The sequence below is a fragment of the Telmatherina bonti genome, assembly GCF_933228915.1.
Source record: "Telmatherina bonti genome assembly, chromosome: 5".
NCBI lineage: Eukaryota > Metazoa > Chordata > Actinopteri > Atheriniformes > Telmatherinidae > Telmatherina > Telmatherina bonti.
The window spans coordinates 5,661,476-5,682,661 of record NC_136623.1 but is presented as its reverse complement, the minus strand read 5'-3'; the positions used below and the strand labels follow the sequence as shown (position 1 = coordinate 5,682,661).

General features: G+C 45.6%; 1 protein-coding gene across 1 annotated transcript in view; it reads right to left on the bottom strand.

Moving 5' to 3' along the window:
- Nucleotides 1–4,343: 4,343 nt before the first annotated feature.
- The window catches only part of tg (thyroglobulin), a gene marked incomplete at both ends in the record, with an annotated part of 32,568 nt that continues 15,725 nt past the window's right edge, over nt 4,344–21,186 (bottom strand). Inside the window, 32 exons of the mRNA XM_079240539.1 lie at nt 4,344–4,426; nt 4,562–4,743; nt 4,849–4,989; nt 5,071–5,175; nt 8,256–8,443; nt 8,526–8,660; nt 8,737–8,910; nt 9,958–10,151; nt 10,288–10,438; nt 10,575–10,662; nt 10,813–11,017; nt 11,095–11,277; nt 11,348–11,482; nt 11,568–11,633; nt 11,715–11,852; nt 13,480–13,568; nt 14,123–14,237; nt 14,470–14,646; nt 15,430–15,567; nt 15,652–15,717; nt 15,798–15,884; nt 15,953–16,123; nt 16,282–16,482; nt 16,582–16,687; nt 16,778–16,881; nt 16,951–17,055; nt 17,132–17,296; nt 17,398–17,541; nt 19,023–19,181; nt 20,531–20,681; nt 20,773–20,900; nt 20,976–21,167. Coding sequence (XP_079096665.1) covers nt 4,344–4,426; nt 4,562–4,743; nt 4,849–4,989; nt 5,071–5,175; nt 8,256–8,443; nt 8,526–8,660; nt 8,737–8,910; nt 9,958–10,151; nt 10,288–10,438; nt 10,575–10,662; nt 10,813–11,017; nt 11,095–11,277; nt 11,348–11,482; nt 11,568–11,633; nt 11,715–11,852; nt 13,480–13,568; nt 14,123–14,237; nt 14,470–14,646; nt 15,430–15,567; nt 15,652–15,717; nt 15,798–15,884; nt 15,953–16,123; nt 16,282–16,482; nt 16,582–16,687; nt 16,778–16,881; nt 16,951–17,055; nt 17,132–17,296; nt 17,398–17,541; nt 19,023–19,181; nt 20,531–20,681; nt 20,773–20,900; nt 20,976–21,167 — 4,466 coding nt within the window. The remainder of the gene's footprint in view (nt 4,427–4,561; nt 4,744–4,848; nt 4,990–5,070; nt 5,176–8,255; nt 8,444–8,525; nt 8,661–8,736; nt 8,911–9,957; nt 10,152–10,287; nt 10,439–10,574; nt 10,663–10,812; nt 11,018–11,094; nt 11,278–11,347; nt 11,483–11,567; nt 11,634–11,714; nt 11,853–13,479; nt 13,569–14,122; nt 14,238–14,469; nt 14,647–15,429; nt 15,568–15,651; nt 15,718–15,797; nt 15,885–15,952; nt 16,124–16,281; nt 16,483–16,581; nt 16,688–16,777; nt 16,882–16,950; nt 17,056–17,131; nt 17,297–17,397; nt 17,542–19,022; nt 19,182–20,530; nt 20,682–20,772; nt 20,901–20,975; nt 21,168–21,186) is intronic.

The following is a 21,186-nucleotide window of genomic DNA, read 5'->3' as shown; positions in this document are numbered from 1 at the left end:
AAAAGCAAACCACCACATCATAACAGTACCACATCATAACAGAATGGCCGCTATGGCCCTGTGATGTCAACCAAGCCAGCCAATCACAGTTTTAATCCACCCATGAAAAGAGTCACCAAAAACAATACAATAACAAACAATATTTCCACACAACTCTCCAGAGAATAACAGGTCAGACCTCTATTTTTAATTCCTCTTATGGAGAGTGAACCAGCCCACACTTTAATGTATTTTTGCTTTTTCTCTCTTTTTTTTTTTTTTCTGTTCCAACTTTTTCATCTGATACATGCTCATAAAGCTTCCTTCTGGAAACCCACATTCTTCACAGCAGAACGTTAAATAGTTTACTTACATATTGCTGCTTTAAAAGCACCTTCATAAAATTTGGTTTAGGTTGCTCCTCCTTTCCCCCTATAGTCCCCATCGTCACCTGGTCTTATATTTCTGTTATGTCAGTCCTAAAAGTCTACTCACAGGGCTTCGTTTAGTAACCTGATCTGGTACTCACAGGGCTTCGTTTTGGAACCTGATCTCGTATTTCTACTCACAGGGCTTCGTTTAGTAACCTGATCTCGTACTCACAGGGCTTCGTTTTGGAACCTGATCTCGTATTTCTACTCACAGGGCTTCGTTTAGTAACCTGATCTCGTACTCACAGGGCTTCTTTTTGGAACCTGATCTCGTATTTCTACTCACAGGCCTTCGTTTAGTAACCTGATCTCGTACTCACAGGGCTTCGTTTTGGAACCTGATCTCGTATTTCTACTCACAGGGCTTCGTTTAGTAACCTGATCTCGTACTCACAGGGCTTCTTTTTGGAACCTGATCTCGTATTTCTACTCACAGGGCTTCATTTAGTAACCTGATCTCGTATTTCTACTCACAGGGCTTCGTTTTGGAACCTGATCTCGTATTTCTACTCACAGGGCTTCGTTTTGGAACCTGATCTCGTATTTCTACTCACAGGGCTTCTTTTTGGAAACCTGATCTCGTATTTCTACTCACAGGGCTTCTTTTTGGAACCTGATCTCGTATTTCTACTCACAGGGCTTCGTTTAGTAACCTGTTCTCGCACTCACAGGGCTTCGTTTCAGAACCTGATCTCGTAGAGTCTATATCTCTGTTTTTGTTTTATTTTTGCTTTATTTTTATTTATTTGTCAAAGTCAGTCCTCGGGAAAAGGAGCACAACCACCATTATTATGAAAACAGTCGACAATTTTATAAACAAAACTGTTTCAGTTCGATTAGTATTAAGAATCACTCAGTCTAAAATATTATATCAAAAACCACTTTCAATCAAATTATAATTTGGAAAAATATACTTCTCACCAGATAAATCCACACGTGGGTTGAGATCCCTTCGTGATCGACCGAAACCGGTGACTGTGGCCCTCGTCACTCTTAAGGCCTATTCGAGGTTTGAAGATGAATCTGTTTGGATTCCGGCAGCCTGCCCCTCAGTCCAGTCCCGGCAGAAACACATGGGATCCCACTTCTGACACCAAATTGTCGTGGAATTTATCCGATGAGAAATAAATCTATAAATCAACTGTTTTCTGTTCAATTTATTGGGCATGTACAGATGTTGCGGGCGAGAGGTCTCGAGAGCTCTCCCCTGCTCAGAGTGCTACCGTGTTCTTTAAGCATACACAAACAACCCTTGCAGGCAGCACTAGTCAAAACAACTGCTAGCTTGGAGATAACAACAGTCAAAGCTGAAACAGGCCTTGAGCAGAACACTTAGTTTTATGCATGAATCTACTAAAGCAAGCTTACTGAACTACTCTAACTATGCAGAATATATATCTTAATATAATTTAATAAATGAATAACATATTAAAACTACACTATACGCATAATTCCACCACAGGAGTAGAACTGAATCAGGAGTAGAACTGAATCAGGACTAGAACTGAATCAGGATTAGAACTGAATCAGGAGTAGAATTGAATCAGGACTAGAACTGAATAAGGACTAGAACTGAATCAGGACTAGAACTGAATCAGGATTAGAACTGAATCAGGAGTAGAATTGAATCAGGACTAGAACTGAATAAGGACTAGAACTGAATCAGGACTAGAACTGAATAAGGACTAGAACTGAATCAGGACTAGAACTGAATAAGGACTAGAACGGAATCAGGACTAGAACTGAATCAGGAGTAGAACTGAATCAGGACTAGAAACTGAATAAGTACTAGAACTGAATCATGAGTAAAACTGAATCAGGAGTAGAACTGAATCAGGAGTAGAACTGAATCAGGAGTAGATTTGAATCAGGACTAGAACTGAATCAGGAGTAGAACTGAATCAGGACTAGAACTGAATAAGGACTAGAACTGAATAAGGACTAGAACTGAATCAGGAGTATAACTGAATCAGGACTAGAACTGAATAAGGACTAGAACGGAATCAGAACTAGAACTGAATGAGGAGTAGAATTGAATCCGGAGTAGAACTGAATAAGGACTCGAACGGAATAAGGACTAGAACCGAATCAGGACTAGAACTGAATCAGGACTAGAACTGAATGAGGAGTAGAATTTAATCCGGAGTAGAACTGAATAAGGACTAGAACTGAATCAGGATTAGAACTTAATCAGGAGTAGAACTGAATCAGGACTAGAACTGAATCAGGACTAGAACTGAATAAGGACTAGAACGGAATAAGGACTAGAACCGAATCAGGACTAGAACTGAATCAGGACTAGAACTGAATGAGGATTAGAACTTAATCAGGAGTAGAACTGAATCAGGACTAGAACTGAATCAGGACTAGAACTGAATAAGGACTAGAACGGAATAAGGACTAGAACCGAATCAGGACTAGAACTGAATGAGGATTAGAACTTAATCAGGAGTAGAACTGAATCAGGACTAGAACTGAATCAGGACTAGAACTGAATAAGGACTAGAACGGAATAAGGACTAGAACCGAATCAGGACTAGAACTGAATGAGGAGTAGAATTGAATCCGGAGTAGAACTGAATAAAGACTAGAACTGAATCAGGAGTAGAACTTAATCAGGAGTAGAACTGAATCAGGACTAGAACTGAATCAGGACTAGAACTGAAACAGGAGTAGAATTGAATCAGGACTAGAACTGAATCAGGAGTAGAACTGAATCAGGGCTAGAACTGAATCAGGAGTAGAATTGACTCAGGACTAGGCGTCCAGGCTGCAGCAACACATGGTTTCATGGAAACAAGCAAATAAACAGCAGACGTTTCTGCAGAAAGTCCACCAGCAGAAGTTTCAGGAGGCTCCTTCAGGAGGCTCCTGTGGACCTTCGGGAGGCTCCTTCAGGAGGCTCCCGCGGACCTTCAGGAAGTTGCTGCGGACCTTCAGGAGGCTTCTTCAGGAGGCTCCCGCGGACCTTCAGGAAGTTCCTGCGGACCTTCAGGAGGCTCCCGCGGACCTTCAGGAAGTTCCTGCGGACCTTCAGGAGGCTCCCGCGGACCTTCAGGAGGCTCCCGCGGTCCTTCAGGAAGTTCCCGCGGAGCTTCAGGAGGCTCCCGCGGACCTTCAGGAAGTTCCCGCGGAGCTTCAGGAAGTTCCTGCGGACCTTCAGGTGGCTCCTTCAGGAGGCTCCCGCGGACCTTCAGGAAGTTCCCGCGGAGCTTCAGGAAGTTCCCGCGGACCTTCAGGAGGCTCCCGCGGACCTTCAGGAAGTTCCCGCGGAGCTTCAGGAAGTTCCTGCGGACCTTCAGGTGGCTCCTTCAGGAGGCTCCCGCGGACCTTCAGGAAGTTCCCGCGGAGCTTCAGGAAGTTCCCGCGGACCTTCAGGAGGCTCCCGCGGACCTTTAGGAGGCTCTCGCGGACCTTTAGGAGGCTCTCGCGGACCTTCAGGAAGTTCCTGCGGACCTTCAGGTGGCTCCTTCAGGAGGCTCCCGCGGACCTTCAGGAAGTTCCCGCGGAGCTTCAGGAAGTTCCCGCGGACCTTCAGGAGGCTCCCGCGGACCTTTAGGAGGCTCTCGCGGACCTTTAGGAGGCTCTCGCGGACCTTCAGGAAGTTCCCGCAGAGCTTCCGGGTCTGAACGGAACACGACAGAAATATTTTCTGAATTCTCTTCTTGTTACTGAGACAGACGTTCTCATTAAAGCAGCTGCTGGAGGATTCTGTGTTTACATGTTGTGTTGCTGTTGTTTTGTTTTTGTCCGGATGAACTGATACACACACCTGCCAATCACAGTAACCATAGCAACATACATCAGTCAGTTTGCCGTGCTCTTTATTGATGATCAGAAACAGAATGGATCGACAGAAATGATTCGAATCGTGTTGAATTATGGGAGGTGAAGCTGTGTGATGTCATCCGAACAGGTGATGATGTCATCAGTTTAGCTGTAGGCATCTTTCTCAGTTTGTGATTGGCTGGATGGGGACGCCAACACAGGCTGGACAGGCTCCGCCCCCAGCTCACCTGGAGACAGAATGAAAACAGGGATGAATTGGAGTGAAAATGTTTCAGGCTCATGCGCTTCGGCGCCAACGCTGCCGGCAGGAACTACACTTCCCAGAATCCTCTGAGGCGCAGCATCAAAGGTAATCTGATTACCTGTGAGTTGAGTCAGTCTGGTTCCCAGTTGACCCCAGAAGGAGCAGGACTTCTGACTCAGACCCTGCTGATGCTGGAGGGCGGGGCTTATCTCCAGATATGTGGGCGTGGCCACAGAGGACAGGACTGGCTGCCATTGGGGTAGAACTGACTCTGCCCACACACGGGATGGGTTGGGGTTCCTGGAATTAATTTATTTTATCTTTTTAGTCTGATTTTTTCTTGAAAAAAATGTGAATAATTTCTTTGACATAAAAAGTTTAAAGTGTTTTGTGTGTTTATCTGACCCGGTCCGCACGAAGCTAGACACGTAGGTCACCATGGCCAGGGACACGCGTCGGTCAGACGGGGTGAAACGCTGAGAGCTGATTGGATGGAGAGGAGTCCCGAACACAAACTGAAGGTCCAGAGCAATGAAGGCATCAGCCCTGCAGAGAAAAGATGGGATTCAGAGGAGCATCAGATGTTTGACTGTGTCGGGTTTAAACCGGCGAGGAAGACGCTGGTACCTGGTGTGAGCGCTGGAGGCTGGTTGGTGGTACAGGAAGACGTTAGCTCCACTGCTGGCCCAGTGGGAGGCCATCTGCAGTGAGGGACAGATGATGAAGAGGTCTCTGCAAACAAACAGCAGAGATTAGATTCAAGTCTTGGTGTGGCGTCTTCATCAGAAGGACAGCAAGGACATCCTGGTGGATGAGGTTAAACAAACACCTCTTTTCCATCAGCACCAGCTTGTCTCAACTTAACTCACCTCGACTCGTCTCAGCTTGGTCCGGTTTCTTTTCCATTAGAATTCAGTACTAGGTCTAAAAGGGGCGGGGTTTGGGTGACATCACTGTGACGTCAGTGTAGTCCACGACAAGCTCTATAACAACATAGGACCGAGAGGCAATCTGCTACTTGGTCTGCAGCTCGCCGGTCGCTGACCATAAATTGTATCCATCTGTTGGAACCACTTCCAGTCTCGTCTGTTTGATCCACTCCGACTATCGTGGTCCTCGACCGCAGATATACAGGCGGTATACAGGCGGTATACAGGCGGTATACAGGCGGTATACAGGCGGCTGAAATGAGTTTCCTCCGCAGGGTGGCCGGGCTCTCCCTTAGAGATAGGGTGAGGAGCTCGGTCATCCGGGAGGAGATCAGAGTAGAGCCGCTGCTCCTCCACATCGAGAGGAACCAGTTAAGGTGGCTCGGGCATCTGGTCAGGATGCCTCCTGGACCTCCCTGGTGAGGTGTTCCAGGCATGTCCCTCTGGGAGGAGACCCCGGGGAAGACCCAGGACACGCTGGAGGGATTATATCTCTCGGCTGGCCTGGGAACACCTCGGGATCCCCCCGCAGAGTTGGCAAATGTGGCTGGGGAGAGGGAAGTCTGGTGCGACCCGACCCCGGATAAGCTGCAGAAGATGGATGGATGGATGGATGGACCTGCCAATGGTCACCTTTGGGCTTTTCCAGATTCTCTCGTCACTGCTGAAAACTGTTGCAAACCGTAGCCATTGAGTCGGAAAGCTCTTGATAGATTTTTTTCATTTGGTGTCGCTCCATCTGGGTCCATCTGTATCCTTTCCTCAGCAACCAAAGAAATGTCTCCACCTCAGTGTTGGAGTTCCAAAAAAAAGTAGCGGTAAACGGGTCCAAAAGCCAAGTGGAAAACCCTCCAAACTGAGCAGAGGCGAGTTCAGCTGAGACGAGCTGATACTGATGGAAAACAGCCGAAAGTTAAAGCAGCAGGTTTTCCCCGTCCATGCCATCTGGTCAGCTAACAGAAAAAAGGGATTTCCAACCTTTAACCGAGAAACCATGTTTGACTCGATTCTTCATTTCAAGTCGACATGATGTCAGAACGGTTCGGCTGAAGGCCGTTCTAGGTGTTCTGTGAGAAACTGTTCGCTGCTTACCTGATCAGTAATAATCCAGACTCCACCAGCACCAGTCGCACCTTTCCAACCCAAGACAGACTCGTCTTTATTCTGTATGACGTCATATGTGAACGTTGGAGCAGTTTTTCATGTATTAACTGAACTCCTCTGACTTTTGTCAGTTTTATTTTCTTCTTATTTGCCAAAACCTTAAAGTTCCAAGTCACTTTTGCTCAATTTGATCTGTCTGGTTTTCTATTTTAATCTAAACCAGTTTGTAGAGGCTGAATGTTTTAATCCCGGACAGCATGCAGACATGATGTTTCCATGCAGACGTGATGTTTCCATGTAGACATGATGTTTCCATGCAGACGTGATGTTTCCATGCAGACGTGATGTTTCCATGCAGACGTGATGTTTCCATGCAGACGTGATGTTTCCATGCAGACGTGATGTTTCCATGCAGACGTGATGTTTCCATGCAGACGTGATGTAAAATGAATGTATGAAAAAATAAAGCAGCATAAAGAGCAACCAGAAGAAGAAAACAGGCATTTCTGTTTTAACCATTATCTTCACAAAACTCAGCTGTGTTTTCATCCCAAACGTCTTCCTGGCTTTATTCCAGCCATAGAGGATCCTTATTTTCCTGCTTTTCTCATCACTTGTTGATCTTTGGCTGCTCCTGATTGGACGTTACCGTCAGTTTAAGCTCTCTGATTGGTGGAAAGTCTGACAGGAAGTGTCTTCATCATCATGTCCAGGTGAAAATAGAGGTCTCTTAGCAACATGGTAGTGATGGTGATGAAGATGTGATAAATAATGGTGGATTTACCATCTAGAGTCTCTGAATAAACACTACATGTTGTGTCTGGATTGTAAACCTCCTGGACGGATAGAAACGCTGTTAAACCTCCATAGACCAGCTGGAGGGTCACATGACCATCCCAGTTACACACTGCTGGTCCTGCTGGTATAGAGGTCGGATGGAGTTTTAAGGATTAAAGTGGTGCTATGATGGCATTTGGAGTTTTCTGAGCTTTCTACAGTGTTACAGGGTTGAATCCTCGTCAAACATGTGAACGACACTGTTTTTTTTATCACCTAAACGCATGTTTGAGTTTGAGTTTGAGTTCCAGCAAGCTCTCCGTTCGGTTTCCATGGCGATGAAAAACGCGTCGTTTTAGAGTTTTTTCTACTTGGAAATCCTTGTGACGTCCCGGGGGATAAGGTTCGGTGATTGGTTACCTTCTACTGGTTAACAAGGGCATGTACAAATACATCAGGCGGGTGGAAAACGTGGGATAAAGTTATTTCCAACGATGGCTGGTGAGTTTACCAAAGAGAGACATCCTGCTGCATTCGTTGCTGTGGGTTGCTGTTTTCCACTTCGTTTTCAGGCTCTGATTCAGGTTCCAACATGTAGGGCTGTATGCTATGTGTTGATGTTGTAGTTTGTTTTTTTTATTGAGTTCATATTAGCCTAATCCTTCTGTTTATGAGATGTTACAATGACGGTGAAAGCAGGTGCGGTGCGCGCTCCCGATGTAGTGCAGTGGCGGGAGGCGGGGCTTAATGCGGAAGAGTCTCAATCCACTCGTTTTGCCCGCAGGCTGATCTGACAGCCTACGGAGAGGGTCGGTCTGAAGTAAATAAAGCCATTTGTGACAATAACTCCATCAATCCCAGCCCTTCTGGTCTCAGACATAAAAATAAATTAGCCTGAAATGCACAGAATAGTTCCACTTTAACTGATTTTTAATTGACTTTTTTCTCCCTCCAGAAAGGAAACTGTTTCCTGTTTCATCCAGCGCTCTGACTGTTTCCCACCTGGTGGCGTTGTTGAGCGCTCTGGAGAACAGGTTGTACCCAGCAGCTGACGGACTATGGTCCAGAGAGTAGAACCAGGTTGCCGCCTCCTTCAGCAGCTCGTTTCCTTTGGCTCCGCCCAGCGAGCGACTCAGAGCCTCGTAGAACGCCGTCTTCCCGTCAGCTCGACCTTGCAGAGCCTCAAAGTCCTGAACCCAGAGAACCACGTGACTCCTTAACACTTAACATCCAGCATCTGGAGGCGTTTTCAGCTGTGCTGCGACCTCTGACCTTTATCCTGCGAGCTCGGCTAATCAGACCGTCGTCCTCCGAGGTTCCCAACAGCAGGTCGACTCTGCGATAGGACGAGGACTGAGACTGAAGGACTGGAGACCAGGACTGGAATGGACCGCTGACCGCCAGCAGCTGCAGGACAAACACACGTTGGATCAGATGCGTAGAGACCTGGATCATCCAAACCATCCTGGAGTTTAGACCTCACTTTGGTCTGAGCAGCGTTGAGTTTCTGGACGGGCGTCTCTCTGAGGCAGGTGGCCATCTTATCATCGTCGGCGAGCTCAGAGGTCAAGCAGCCGACTTCTCGGGCCAGATCAGTCGCCTGGCGTCTGGAGGACGAGGCCGTCTGGACCAATGATGGAGAAAACACGGAACCACCCTGCAGACGGGACAGAAGAAGAAACTAGTTGAGCCAGGACCGATGACCCTGTCCTCCCCCCGGCTGCGACGCCACGATGGACAACGAAGAAAATAAAATAGTTTTAAAGTGAAACAAACGATAAGAAAGATGCTGGAAAATCCATTCAGCAGCTCAGGATGTGATGTCCCACCTTCAGGCAGGTTGGATATATGTTAACACACGTATCCAACCTGCCAATCACATGGCAGCTTGTGGTCATGGAGACATGGTGACATCATTTACTGAAGTTCAAACTGAGCATCACAGAGAAAGAAATGAGACTGATCAACCTGTACCATACCAACTGGTACCATACCGATGCCTACCATACCAACCTGCACTGCACCAACCCATGCCACACCGACCCTCACCATAACGACCCCTATCATATTGATCGGTACCATATTGACCTCTACCATTCTTACCCATACTGTCCAGACCAGCGAAGTGGAGACAATTCTTGATGTGACTTCAGACTGTCCGGTCATGTTTCCATATATTTATACTCAGTAAACCAGTCTGAAGGGGTCCAATCAAGGATAAAGGTTTGTTTGTGGGAACAAAGCCCTTCTTACTAAACCACATGGCTTTGGTCTGAGACTAAATCTGAAGAGGACCTGATGGCTGTGATGGACTGGCGACGTGTCCAGGGTGTACCCTGCCTCTCGCCTGAAAGCTGCTGGAAAGGCTCCAGCTTCCCTGCGACTATTAATCGGGTCAAACAGTTCAGAGGATGAATGAATAAACCTGATGGATAGGACCTGATGGGCATGAATGAAACTAAGCTGCAGTTGACAAACGACATCTGGAGTTGGAGCCAACGGAGTGAAGGATAGTGTCGTCAGCATAAAGATGAATGGATCGATCAGTTCTCAGTATTAATCATGAAAAAGTGCGGAGCCAAAGATCGAACCCTGTGGGACGCCTTTTGTAACCCTCTGTCACATTAATCTGCATCAAACTGTAAAAACTTAAACCGGATAAACGAGTAATGATGAAGAAGGAGAGGATGACTATCGGACTTGCCATCAGGATCATCCGCTGGAACGAGGAACCCGAGGAGGAGGAGAGATGAAGGCTGGTGATGTCAGCACCACGACGCTCCGCCCCCACTGTCACAGTGCTGTTGTCTCCGCCCACCAGGGAGATGTGGGCATTGACCCAACGAAGCACCGCCTCCTGATCCGACAAGCCATAGTTACCACGGAGACCAGACGCACCTGGAGACAGAAAGATGAGACTGCTTGTTGTTCTGTGTGTGTGTGTGTGTGTGTGTGTGTGTGTGTGGGTGTGTGTGTGTGTGTGTGTGTGTGTGTGTGTGTGTGTGTGTTTACTTATTTCTTTGTTTTTATTTACCTGTACTCAGGAATCCCAGCGCTGCGGTCCGATAACTGGCTGTTACCACGACAATGTTACCCATAGCCGCGAGGGCGGAGCCATCCAATAGTCCCGGTTTCTGATTCGCTGAAGGGTTGAAAAAGAAAACGAGGACTGGGACACGCCCTCTCTGAAACATGCACACGCACACACACACACACACACAGAAACACACTTTTAGATCATTAAAATTAAAAAAATAAAATAGGAAAATCTAAACTTCAAAGGAAAAAGGTTTAAATAGACAAAGTAAAGTCGGGACACACCAGAGCAGCAGGACGGAAGACATTCAGGTAGAGACAGTCCTCACTGGACGCCGCAGATGCATCATCACCAGGCTGGATGCAGCTGGGACTGATGGATGGATGGAGTTTACTGATTAGAAATGAAACTTACTCTCCAGATGTTACAGATGAAAGATTGTGACTGATGAGGATGAGGTAGGTCTAAGGACCTCTGCGGTCCATGAAGACGCCAGTTGGAGTTGATAAAATGGGTTGTTACCGTGGTTTTGTTGCATCCCAGGTTCCCATCCAGTCAGCTGGCTGTGCTGCTTGGAAACGGAGGGGTCCTGTTGGTGCACGGGCGTACGGGACTCCGAGGAACTGAATCACCGTCCTCCTGTCTGAACCAACGACTGTTTCCACGGCAACGCCCTGCAGAGTCCCATGGCCCGGTATTGAGAGGGCTGTTACTGATGGCAGCCGCTCTGAAGAAAGAAACAAACACAGATCTGACCAACAGCGCCGCGAGGAGCTGTTCTCTGAAACTTGCCCATCAGCTCACCTGTCCTCAGGTACACCTTCTGGGCGGGCTCTCTGACGACCAGTCGGCAGGAAGTGGAGGGACCGGAGGATCTGGGGGCGGAGCTTAACCCACAGACTGAGGTGTCAGGGTAGAGGACACAGCGGGTGGCAGACTCCACCTCCATGAGTGACACAGCAGCACAAGACTCCGCCTCCTGACAGGCTAACAAGAAACAGGAAAACTGTCAGATCCACACACGTTACGGATCATCTCTATCTTAAACTGTGGTTACCATGGAGACACCAGTCCCTGGTCTTGTCTTGGTCACCAGTGATGTCACGGCTTATGTGGATGACATCATATCTTGACAAAGATGAGTCGATCAGGACTGAGGAGTCATCGAGGAGACGCCACTCGTCCATGGACACTGAGAAAGGCCGTGTCATGTTGCACATTTAGCTAGGCTAGTAAAGCTAACAGTCACAGTAAATGAAGCAACGTGTGAGTCTCACCGTTGTTTGTGGTTGGTGGCAGGCTGAACGGAGGACAGAGCGCTGGAGAGGATGTCCACTGATTCACTGAAGACATAACATGTCACATCATACAACGCCTCTATTTATCTGTGTGTACTTGTGTGTGTGTGTGTGTGTGTTTAGTACCAGGTTTCTGGTACCAGCCGAAGGGTTCTGGAGCCGTCATCACTTCCGATGGACTGCAGTCCTGAGTCCTCCAGCTCGTCATGTCGTCCTCGCTGCAGGTCTGAACGCCCAGGCTGATCAGAGCCAGACACACCACACCTGCACACACACACATAAAAATATAAGACATGTTTTATATGTACTCCCAGAAGAAGCCTCCTTGATCAAAACAAGTCTGCTGCTAATAGTTACTTCACTGAGACGGCGCTACTTTCTGCAAGACATCATCTGTTCAGTTACTCTAATGTTCTAATGTAGCGAGACCTTTCTGCAGCCTTTGAAATAATCAGTAATGGTTGTGCTTTCAGACACGAGCATCTCAGGATTTCTTGGTTTAAGTTGTACTTCTGGGAACAAGTACAAACATATTATTAATTGTTCTAGAATTCCCCAAGACTTTCTACCATGACCTCTGCTTTTTTCCAATAAAAACCACTTCCTTGGGCCCAGTAATCTGCATGTTAGGCTCCTTGTGTCATGGCAGATGATACCTGACTGTACCTGTCTGATATCATGGCTATGCAGATGATACCTGACTGTACCTGTCTGATATCATGGCCATGCAGATGATACCTGACTGTACCTGTCTGATATAATTTCTATGCAGATTATACCTGACTGTACCTTTCTGGTATCATAGCTATGCAGATGACACCCGACTATACCTGTCAGGTTTTATGGCTATGTAGATGACACCCGACTATACCTGTCAGGTTTTATGGCTATGCAGATGACACCCGACTATACCTGTCAGGTTTTATGGCTATGTAGATGACACCCGACTATACCTGTCAGGTTTTATGGCTATGCAGATGACACCCGACTATACCTGTCAGGTTTTATGGCTATGTAGATGACACCCGACTATACCTGTCAGGTTTTATGGCTATGTAGATGACACCCGACTATACCTGTCAGGTTTTATGGCTATGTAGATGACACCCGACTATACCTGTCAGGTTTTATGGCTATGCAGATGACACCCGACTATACCTGTCAGGTTTTATGGCTATGTAGATGACACCCGACTATACCTGTCAGGTTTTATGGCTATGCAGATGACACCCGACTATACCTGTCAGGTTTTATGGCTATGTAGATGACACCCGACTATACCTGTCAGGTTTTATGGCTATGCAGATGACACCCGACTATACCTGCCAGGTTTTATGGCTATGCAGATGACACCCGACTATACCTGTCAGGTTTTATGGCTATGCAGATGACACCCGACTATACCTGTCAGGTTTTATGGCTATGCAGATGACACCCGACTATACCTGTCAGGTTTTATGGCTATGCAGATGACACCCGACTATACCTGTCAGGTTTTATGGCTATGCAGATGATACCTGACTGTATCTGTCAGGTTTCATGTGAATCTCAGCTCATCATGATGAAGAAACACCAGCTTTAGCTAAACCTCTGTAAGTCTAAATGTTTGGTCTTCCTGGCCAACACATTTTATTAACCCAAAAGGTCACATGACCCCTCTGCTTCTTCATTGTATGCTTATGGCTGTATGACTCCAATTCCATTCTCTTTCCGGCTGCACTTGTTAATTTTGCTTCATTTCTTGTCATTGGTTCAGTTTCTATCTAGTTAATTAAAAAAAAAAAAAAAGCAAACAGTTGCTCCAGGAAACATCCTTATTTCATGTAAAATGTGTTTAATAAACAACAAGTACAGAAAGACGGAATTCTGCTCAGATACTAGAATAAGTTACCACGGATACCTGGTGATTGGGTGTCGCGGACAAAACCGATACCACGGCAACAGGGATCCTCATCACAGCGGCGCTCACACTTCATGAACCTAAACACACAAACAGATGCAGTTTAATTAATTAAATGCAGTTTTTCCTCAAAATATAAACACATTATGTAAAAACGTTATAATTCTCTGTTTATAGTTACTCTAGTTCTTTATTGTTTGTTAAAAGAACATATTTTATGAGTATTTTCAGGATGTTCCTGTTGCTGACTGGTGTCTTCAGTCATTATGGACGTTTATGTTTACGGGTCCTGTTTACTGTAAATTCACTCTGAGAATGCAAAATCATATCTGTCTGGTAAATGTTTTCCTGGATGATTTCTGAGACTTTTTCAAAGAAAATAGACAGAATCTTTAATATAAAGCTCCAGCAAAGTTACTGAAAGTAAATTAAGACTTGAAAATATTGTATGTGCTGAATTAATAATAATAAAAAAAAAACATTTACATGTAAATATTGACTGATAGAACATAAACCTCTGTATTTGTTTGAAAAATTCAATGACCCATACAAATATTTTACAAACTACAAAATTAAAGAAAAGAACTTAGGCTTTTACTGATTTGCATAAACAGAGCAGTCTGTTATTCGTTACCCCTCGGACAGCGGCGTAGTTTCTCTCAGTGTGATTCGACTCCGTACTGAGTAAGAAACCATCTTCTGGAAGGAAACTCGCTCATAGAAACTCTTCACAGGTCCATCCAGAGCCACTAAACACACAAATATAAGGCAATCATATCAATAATGTGTCGAAAAAAAGCTCTGATTTCTTTATTTTTGGCACGTTCAGATGTTTTAGTCCACAAAAACACAAATTTCCCCTAAAAATAATAAAAAGTTCACATTTCCTCCAGTTTCTCCCAAAATAAATACTTCAGCTTTAATAAATAATGACCTCCAGTGTGATTTACAGCAGGAAATGTTTGGTATTGATCGCTGTACCATTCTTGATGTAGGTGTTGATGGGCTTTCGGTCCAGCAGGGGGCGACAGGGTCGTCTCAGAGGTTTATCGTACGCTCCGCAGACTCTGCTGTCTGGATACAGCAAGCAGCTGAAGAAACCGGCCAAGTCGGCGTCTCTGAGGTTGGCAACTGAACACTGCTGCTCTTCATCACAACCTGAAACATCATCGAAATATTTACAAAGTGCTGCCACCTGCAGGAGGGAGGGCCCCAGTTCACGTCACACGGAGATCAGATCATTGATGGCGAAAATGTTCTGCCTTTTTCTAATTATAAATTCATGAACTTTAGCCCTTAAACGTCTGCATTTATTTACAAATATATAAAAAGCAAAATAACTGCAGTAAAATAACATGTGAACGGATGTCTGGGTGGTGAAGATGTAGCTCGAGTTTCTCTGACTGGGTCTTTTAGTTTATTCTTTCATTTTGTTTTGTTTCATATTGTTTCATTTTGTTTAATCTCAACTCATATATCACATTCTGTCATTTAGTTGTGAATCATATTGTATCGTTCCTGGGTGTTTGCTTTGATTTGTGTTGGTAAATTTAGTTTAGTCTGATACATTTTCACATTTTGTCACAATTTTTAGGTTTGTTTTGTTTTGAATCACATTGTTTTATTTTGTATGATCTCACATAATATCAAAAAAGCTGTTTCAATAGCTGCCTCAACAATAAATCTACGTCCATTTCACAGACATCATAAATATGTAGCATAAAACACATTTAGAATTAAAAAAATATAAATAAAAAACAAAAACAAATAAAATCTCCTTCAATCCCAACACAGATTTTATACAACCCAACAAGTGAAGTTGTTTAGAATTATTTAACATTTAGATAAAAAATATAAATGTGGGTCTTTTTCATCAACCTGTGACCAAAGTTTTAAGTTCGCCAGCGAACTTCAGGTGGAGGTAACGCTGCTGTGACCTACGTGTGAGACACCACAGCAAGGCCTGCTGGGAGTCGTAGTTTTCCTTGTTGAGCAGGAAGGAGAGACGCGGGAGCTTCCTCTGAGGATCCACCAGGACGTCATCGTCCGACAGAGACTCAAACTTCAGCTGCAGCGACGCTGAAAAGCCAAACAGGAAACCAGTCAGAGGAAACATATCAGCTGGTCCGTAAGGCGGTTCCTGCTGTTGGGTCGGATACAAACCATCCAGAGGAGGACTGGGTTCTGCTGCAGGACAGGAAGCAGAACCAGAATCCCCGACTGCCGGATCTGCATCTGAAACAACACAAACACAGATCAGATGGTTGTCTGTACGACGCCTCCGGACACGTGACGGTCAGAGTCTCCACCTGTGTTCAGGTAGACGGCCTGGAAGCTGATGATGGAAGCCTGGTAGTCCTTCTTGTTCTTACTGTCAGCTGGCAGAGCAGATTCAGCTGAACAAACAAACAAACAAATTAGTGTTGAAGTCGTCCAGTTTGCAGCTGTGACGTCATTTTCTTACTGATGGGGAACTTTTGTCCTCCGAAGTCGAACACAAAGCTCCGCTGCTGTTCATTGTAGGTAAGCCCCGCCCCACATATACGATTGGCTAATCCCTGTCCAATCACATCCCAGTCCTGGTCCCCACACATCAGCACTGACGGAGCTCTCAGCCAACCACAGAGCAGAGAACCTGAGGGGGCGGAGCCAAAAAGAAGTTGACACAGATCCATTAACGTTTAATTTTTCATTTTTTTAAAGTATTCATTTATTTAGTCATCACAATTGTTATTTTGTGATTATGACAGACAGAGATAGATTATACATGTTGCTGTCTCCATGGTAACACACCTCCGTTCAGCCTGTTCTGGTTGAGGATGAATCCATGGCAACAGGCGTCGCGGCTGCAGCCATCTTGACAGAAACGATGAGCGTCCGACAGAGACGTTCGTCCAGAGAACACCTGAGTCTTGAACACACCTGAGAGTACCTTCATCATCCTCATCCTCACAAATCTCTGTTTCTGCTGCTGCTGTGAGGAAAACTCCGCCCCTAGAAACACGAAGCACACCTGATCACACAGGTACGTACACACGCAGTACTAGAAGGTACACTGTGCTATAAAGCACTTGGTTGCCATGGAAACACTACCTTTTTTCTTGACGACCAGCAGATCCGAAACCCCGCCGCTCACTTTCGGAGAGCAGCTCAGCTGATGGAACAGCTCGGCCTGAAGATTTCCCAGAAAACCGCCGGTCTGCGGCGTCGCAGAGTAAAATAAAAACGTTTATCAATCAACTTTAAATCAGATTTTTAATGGATCATTCAGAGAAAAGCTGAGTTTTACCTGCTGGGAGGCGTTGCAGTGTGTGTTCAGGGTGTGTGTGCTGTAGAGTTCACACTGAGTCTGGAACAGCGCCACATGGTGGCAGGACGGCTCCACTGCACAAGCTGACACACAAACAGAGTCAGAAACGGGACTAAACACACCTCTGAGAAAAAGATGCACACATGTGTTACCGTGGATACAGGAAGCGAGGTCTGAGGTCATCGCCCGCAGCACTTCAGTATCATCAGATCCAACCACCAGGTCGGACTTGGGAACAGCTTCAAATCTCTGGAGAACTACAACACGACGGGATTATGAGAAGAAAGTCATGTAAAAAAAAACCTGCTTTCTGACTGGCTGCTGCCACCTCACCTGAGCACTCGTCATCTGTCAGAACTTTATCACTGGTGGTCCACTCAAGCTCCGCCCCCTCACTGCTGAAGCACCTCCACCGGCCAGACAGAAGGTCAGGCTGTGCAGGTAGGAAGTCTCCTCGCTGTGAACACCTCAAGCTCCGCCTCTGACACTCCATCTCACCTGAAACAATTAAACACACCTCAGGTGTTTTACTGGACATATCCCAGTTTTGCGTGTTGGATGGCGAGTCTTTAACAAACATTCAGATTAACCAGGCTCACATTGACTGACAGATGAAGCTCCAGCAGGGGAGGAGCCTCTGGGACACCTATTGCAAAAGTCCCACCCCTCTTCTTCCTGATAGGTTCCCTGAGGACACAGAAGACACGCCCCCTCCTGGAAGAAACTGCCAGCCGGACAAACAACTGCAAACACACACAAAACCAACATCTTTCAACAGCAGCAGAGATAAATGAAAAGAAACCAGAAATTCTGACGAAAGATTTCAGTTTTATTCCGGACGAGGTGGTAAAACAGTCATGTCACCAGTAGGGGGCAGCAGTGTAACACACAACGTGCTAGTAAATACAAAAGTGCTAATACAGCAGCTAATTTCATTAGCTTTACCATGCTAACAGCCAAATTAAGCATCAACTGACTTTCCAAACTAACATTTTCATGTTTAAACCTCAAGTCAGACGAGGTTGTGTCTGATCCAGGGGGTCCGACTGGACTGAACTGGGTCACCAAGTTAGGTATGCTAGTCATTACGCTTAGTATTTCCTGTTTTATCACTTGCATTTCCTAAATAATAACATCAAACTGAATATATACTGCAAATCACCAGCCAAGACAAGCTAATTATTAGTCTTTGCACTGCTAACATTAGCATTTTCTTGCTAACAGACAGAATAGGTTGTATATGTATCAGTGGGTTACCAGTTTATAGACAGTAGTGTTGCTAACACTAGCATCTTCTTGCTAACAGACAGAATAGATTGTATATGAATCAGTGGGTTACCAGTTTATAGACTGTAGTGTTGCTAACACTAGCATCTTCTTGCTAACAGACAGCATACGTTGTATATGAATCAGTGGGTTACCAACTTAAGAGACAGTAATGTTGCAAACACTAGCATCTTCTTGCTAATGAACAGTGGGGTGAGTATTTAATCCAATGAACCTACCAGCTGAGAGAAGCAAGTCATTAACCTCTCTTTTGTTGACAGAGGCAGCTCCTTGCTAACAGTCAGAAAAGAGAGTATCTCTGTAAATCAATGAGTAACAAGGCCAGTTGTTAGCCTTTTTAGCATGACCATTAGCATCTCCTTGCTAATGAACAGAGGGGACAGTCGCCAACTTGAATAAACTTTCAGCCTCCTCACAATGCACTTCCTAATGCCTTTGTCATTAGCTGAGTTCAAGATGCTACAAGTATTTAGCCATCACAGGATGCTCAACACTCTGATTTTATGTAATTTTAGCAAATCTCTGTCACCTATAGGTTAAAGATTGACAGCGGGCATTGTGGGTACTCAAGGTCTTCTTCAATCTTTGCTAATATGTTAACAAATATATGTATAAAATATTTGGAAAGATGAAAAAGTAACCCAGAATATATTCGCATTTTGATGAGGAATTCTGAGCCTGGAAGAAGAAAAGACTGTCTGAAACTGCTGAAGTTGGCTTTACATCCCTGTCGACGATGGTTTTGGTGAATTTTCTGCTCACTCCTTCAGCATGAAAAGGTTTTCAGGTATATGGCTGTGCATGTGCAGGACACTGAGGGACATTTGTTTTTATGGAAGAAATGTTGCAACAACTCAAACCCAAGAAATGCTGAGATTTTGTTGTCTGACTTAGCAAAAAATAGAAAAAAAGAAGAGTTTTGTCTTCGCCAACTCACCACATCCTTCACCATCATTGGTCAGGTGGTAACCATGGGAACAGCCAAAGCTGGGTGTCGTCTTAGAAACCAGTTTTGGCTGCGATGGCAGAGCTGAAGGGAGATTACCGAGAAGTTCCCGAACTCCTTCTAGAAGTCTGGTTTCATTCAGGAACAAGGCTGGTTTTAAAAGGAGAGAAGATGATCCCTTTTACGTGACCATAAAAGTCTGATACCTACGAATAATCACAGATTTGTAATGATGCGGAGGAGCAGCGGCTCTACTCTGATCTCCTCCCGGATGACCGAGTTCCACACCCTATCTCTAAGGGAGAGCCCGGCCACCCTGCGGAGGAAACTCATTTCAGCCGCCTGTATACGAGATCTCCTTCTTTCGGTCACGACCCACAGCTCATGACCATAGGTGAGGGTAGGAACGTAGATCGACTGGTAAATCGAGAGCTTCGCCTTCTGGCTCAGCTCCTTCTTCACCACGACAGACCAGCGCAGAGTCCGCATTACTGCAAACGCCGCACCGATCCGTCTGTCGATCTCGCATTCCCTCCTTCCCTCACTCGTGAACAAGACCCCGAGATATTTAAACTCCTCCACTTGAGGCAGGATCTGGCTCCCGACCCGGAGAGGACAATCCACCCTTTGTATTTTCCCAGTTAGTCTTTGTCTTCTTTTGGATTTATTTCAGAGAATGTGCGTGCATGATGAAGTAACATCCCGTCTTTGTGGAAAGCAAAGACAGTAAAGGCAGTAAAGCAAAGGCAGTCTTAGCTGTTAATATGAGAGCTATTTACGTCCCAAAACAGAGGCGAGGACCCAAACGTAGACCAGGAGACAGGATGTTTAACACAGGGGAGAATACCAACAACGAACTGGCGGCCAATTAGAATGTAAACACACAGATAACAAGACATGAGTGGATTGACTGAACTAAATGAAGCCAGGTGAGCTCATGAATGGAAAGGGAAGCTAAACAAATACACAAGAGAGAAAAACTACTAAATAAAACAGGAAACCAGACCTACAGACAACACCGCACCATGACAATTTAGCTGCTCGACAGTTTACAGGTGAATGTTTTACTCTGTTCGTACTTCGACTTTTTCCTGTCGTACGCTTAGTTTATTCTGTTCACGTCGTTTCTGCGTTTCTTCCATCTTTCACGGAAGCTGCATAAAAGATGGACGCGACAAGCTCTTTCTATATGCTCAGATGCTAAAAGACAAAATAAATCAGAGAAGTCTGCATTTTGGAATCTAATAAAGGAAATCAGATTATGCTGTTTACATGGTCAGTTATCTGATTAGTTAAAGTAATTAATGCATTGAGGTAATGATCAGATTTTGGAATTTAAACATATTTAAACACGTGTTTAAACTAAATAAATCTATAAATTTAATTTCATTTATATATAACGATATTTATAATCAAGAAGAAACAGTAAAGGAAGGATCCAGCCACATTCTTCATCAATACTGTTATATTAACGACTTGACACATTTCAGATCGCTCACCGACATCGTGGAGGTCAGGAAGGTGCGTGGTCGGGAGGTCAGCGATGGCGGCTGTCCATCTTACCGTTAGCCTCAGAGAGTCGTCAGCGTCGCACTGCAGAGTCACAGACGACTCGTCACAAAGCGACACTGCGGCGCCCGACGACGGAAGCTACAGGAACAGGAAGTCATGAGAGACCAGCAGTTGGTAAGAAGAGTTTGCTCAGGTCAGAAGTCAGAAGCTGTGGGCGGGTTCGCCTTACCTGTGCAGAGCAGAGCCCCCTGCTGGTCATCATGCTGAACAACAGAGACCGCAAGCTGCTGATCTGAGAGCAGGAGGACGGCAGCGACCAGCGCTGAGAAGTCGACACCGACTGCAGAGGCTGAGAGACTAAACACAAACAAACGGCGGTCAGTCCAGCTGGGTTCAACCTCCCTCAGATCAACTCAGAGTCTGGGGTCGTACTCTGACAGGCTCCTCCCAGAGGCTGCTGGTCTCCGTCCCATCGCCGACTCGCCGTCTCACACTGGAAGCTGCCGACAGGAAGGGAATTCTGGTAACCATGGTGACAAAGGAGGTCACAGCTCTGACGCCCATCGCCTGCTGGCCGGCAGACCATCGCTCCGTGGGTGATGATGGGGGTGGGACAAAGAGGACCTGGAGCGAAACAGATTTG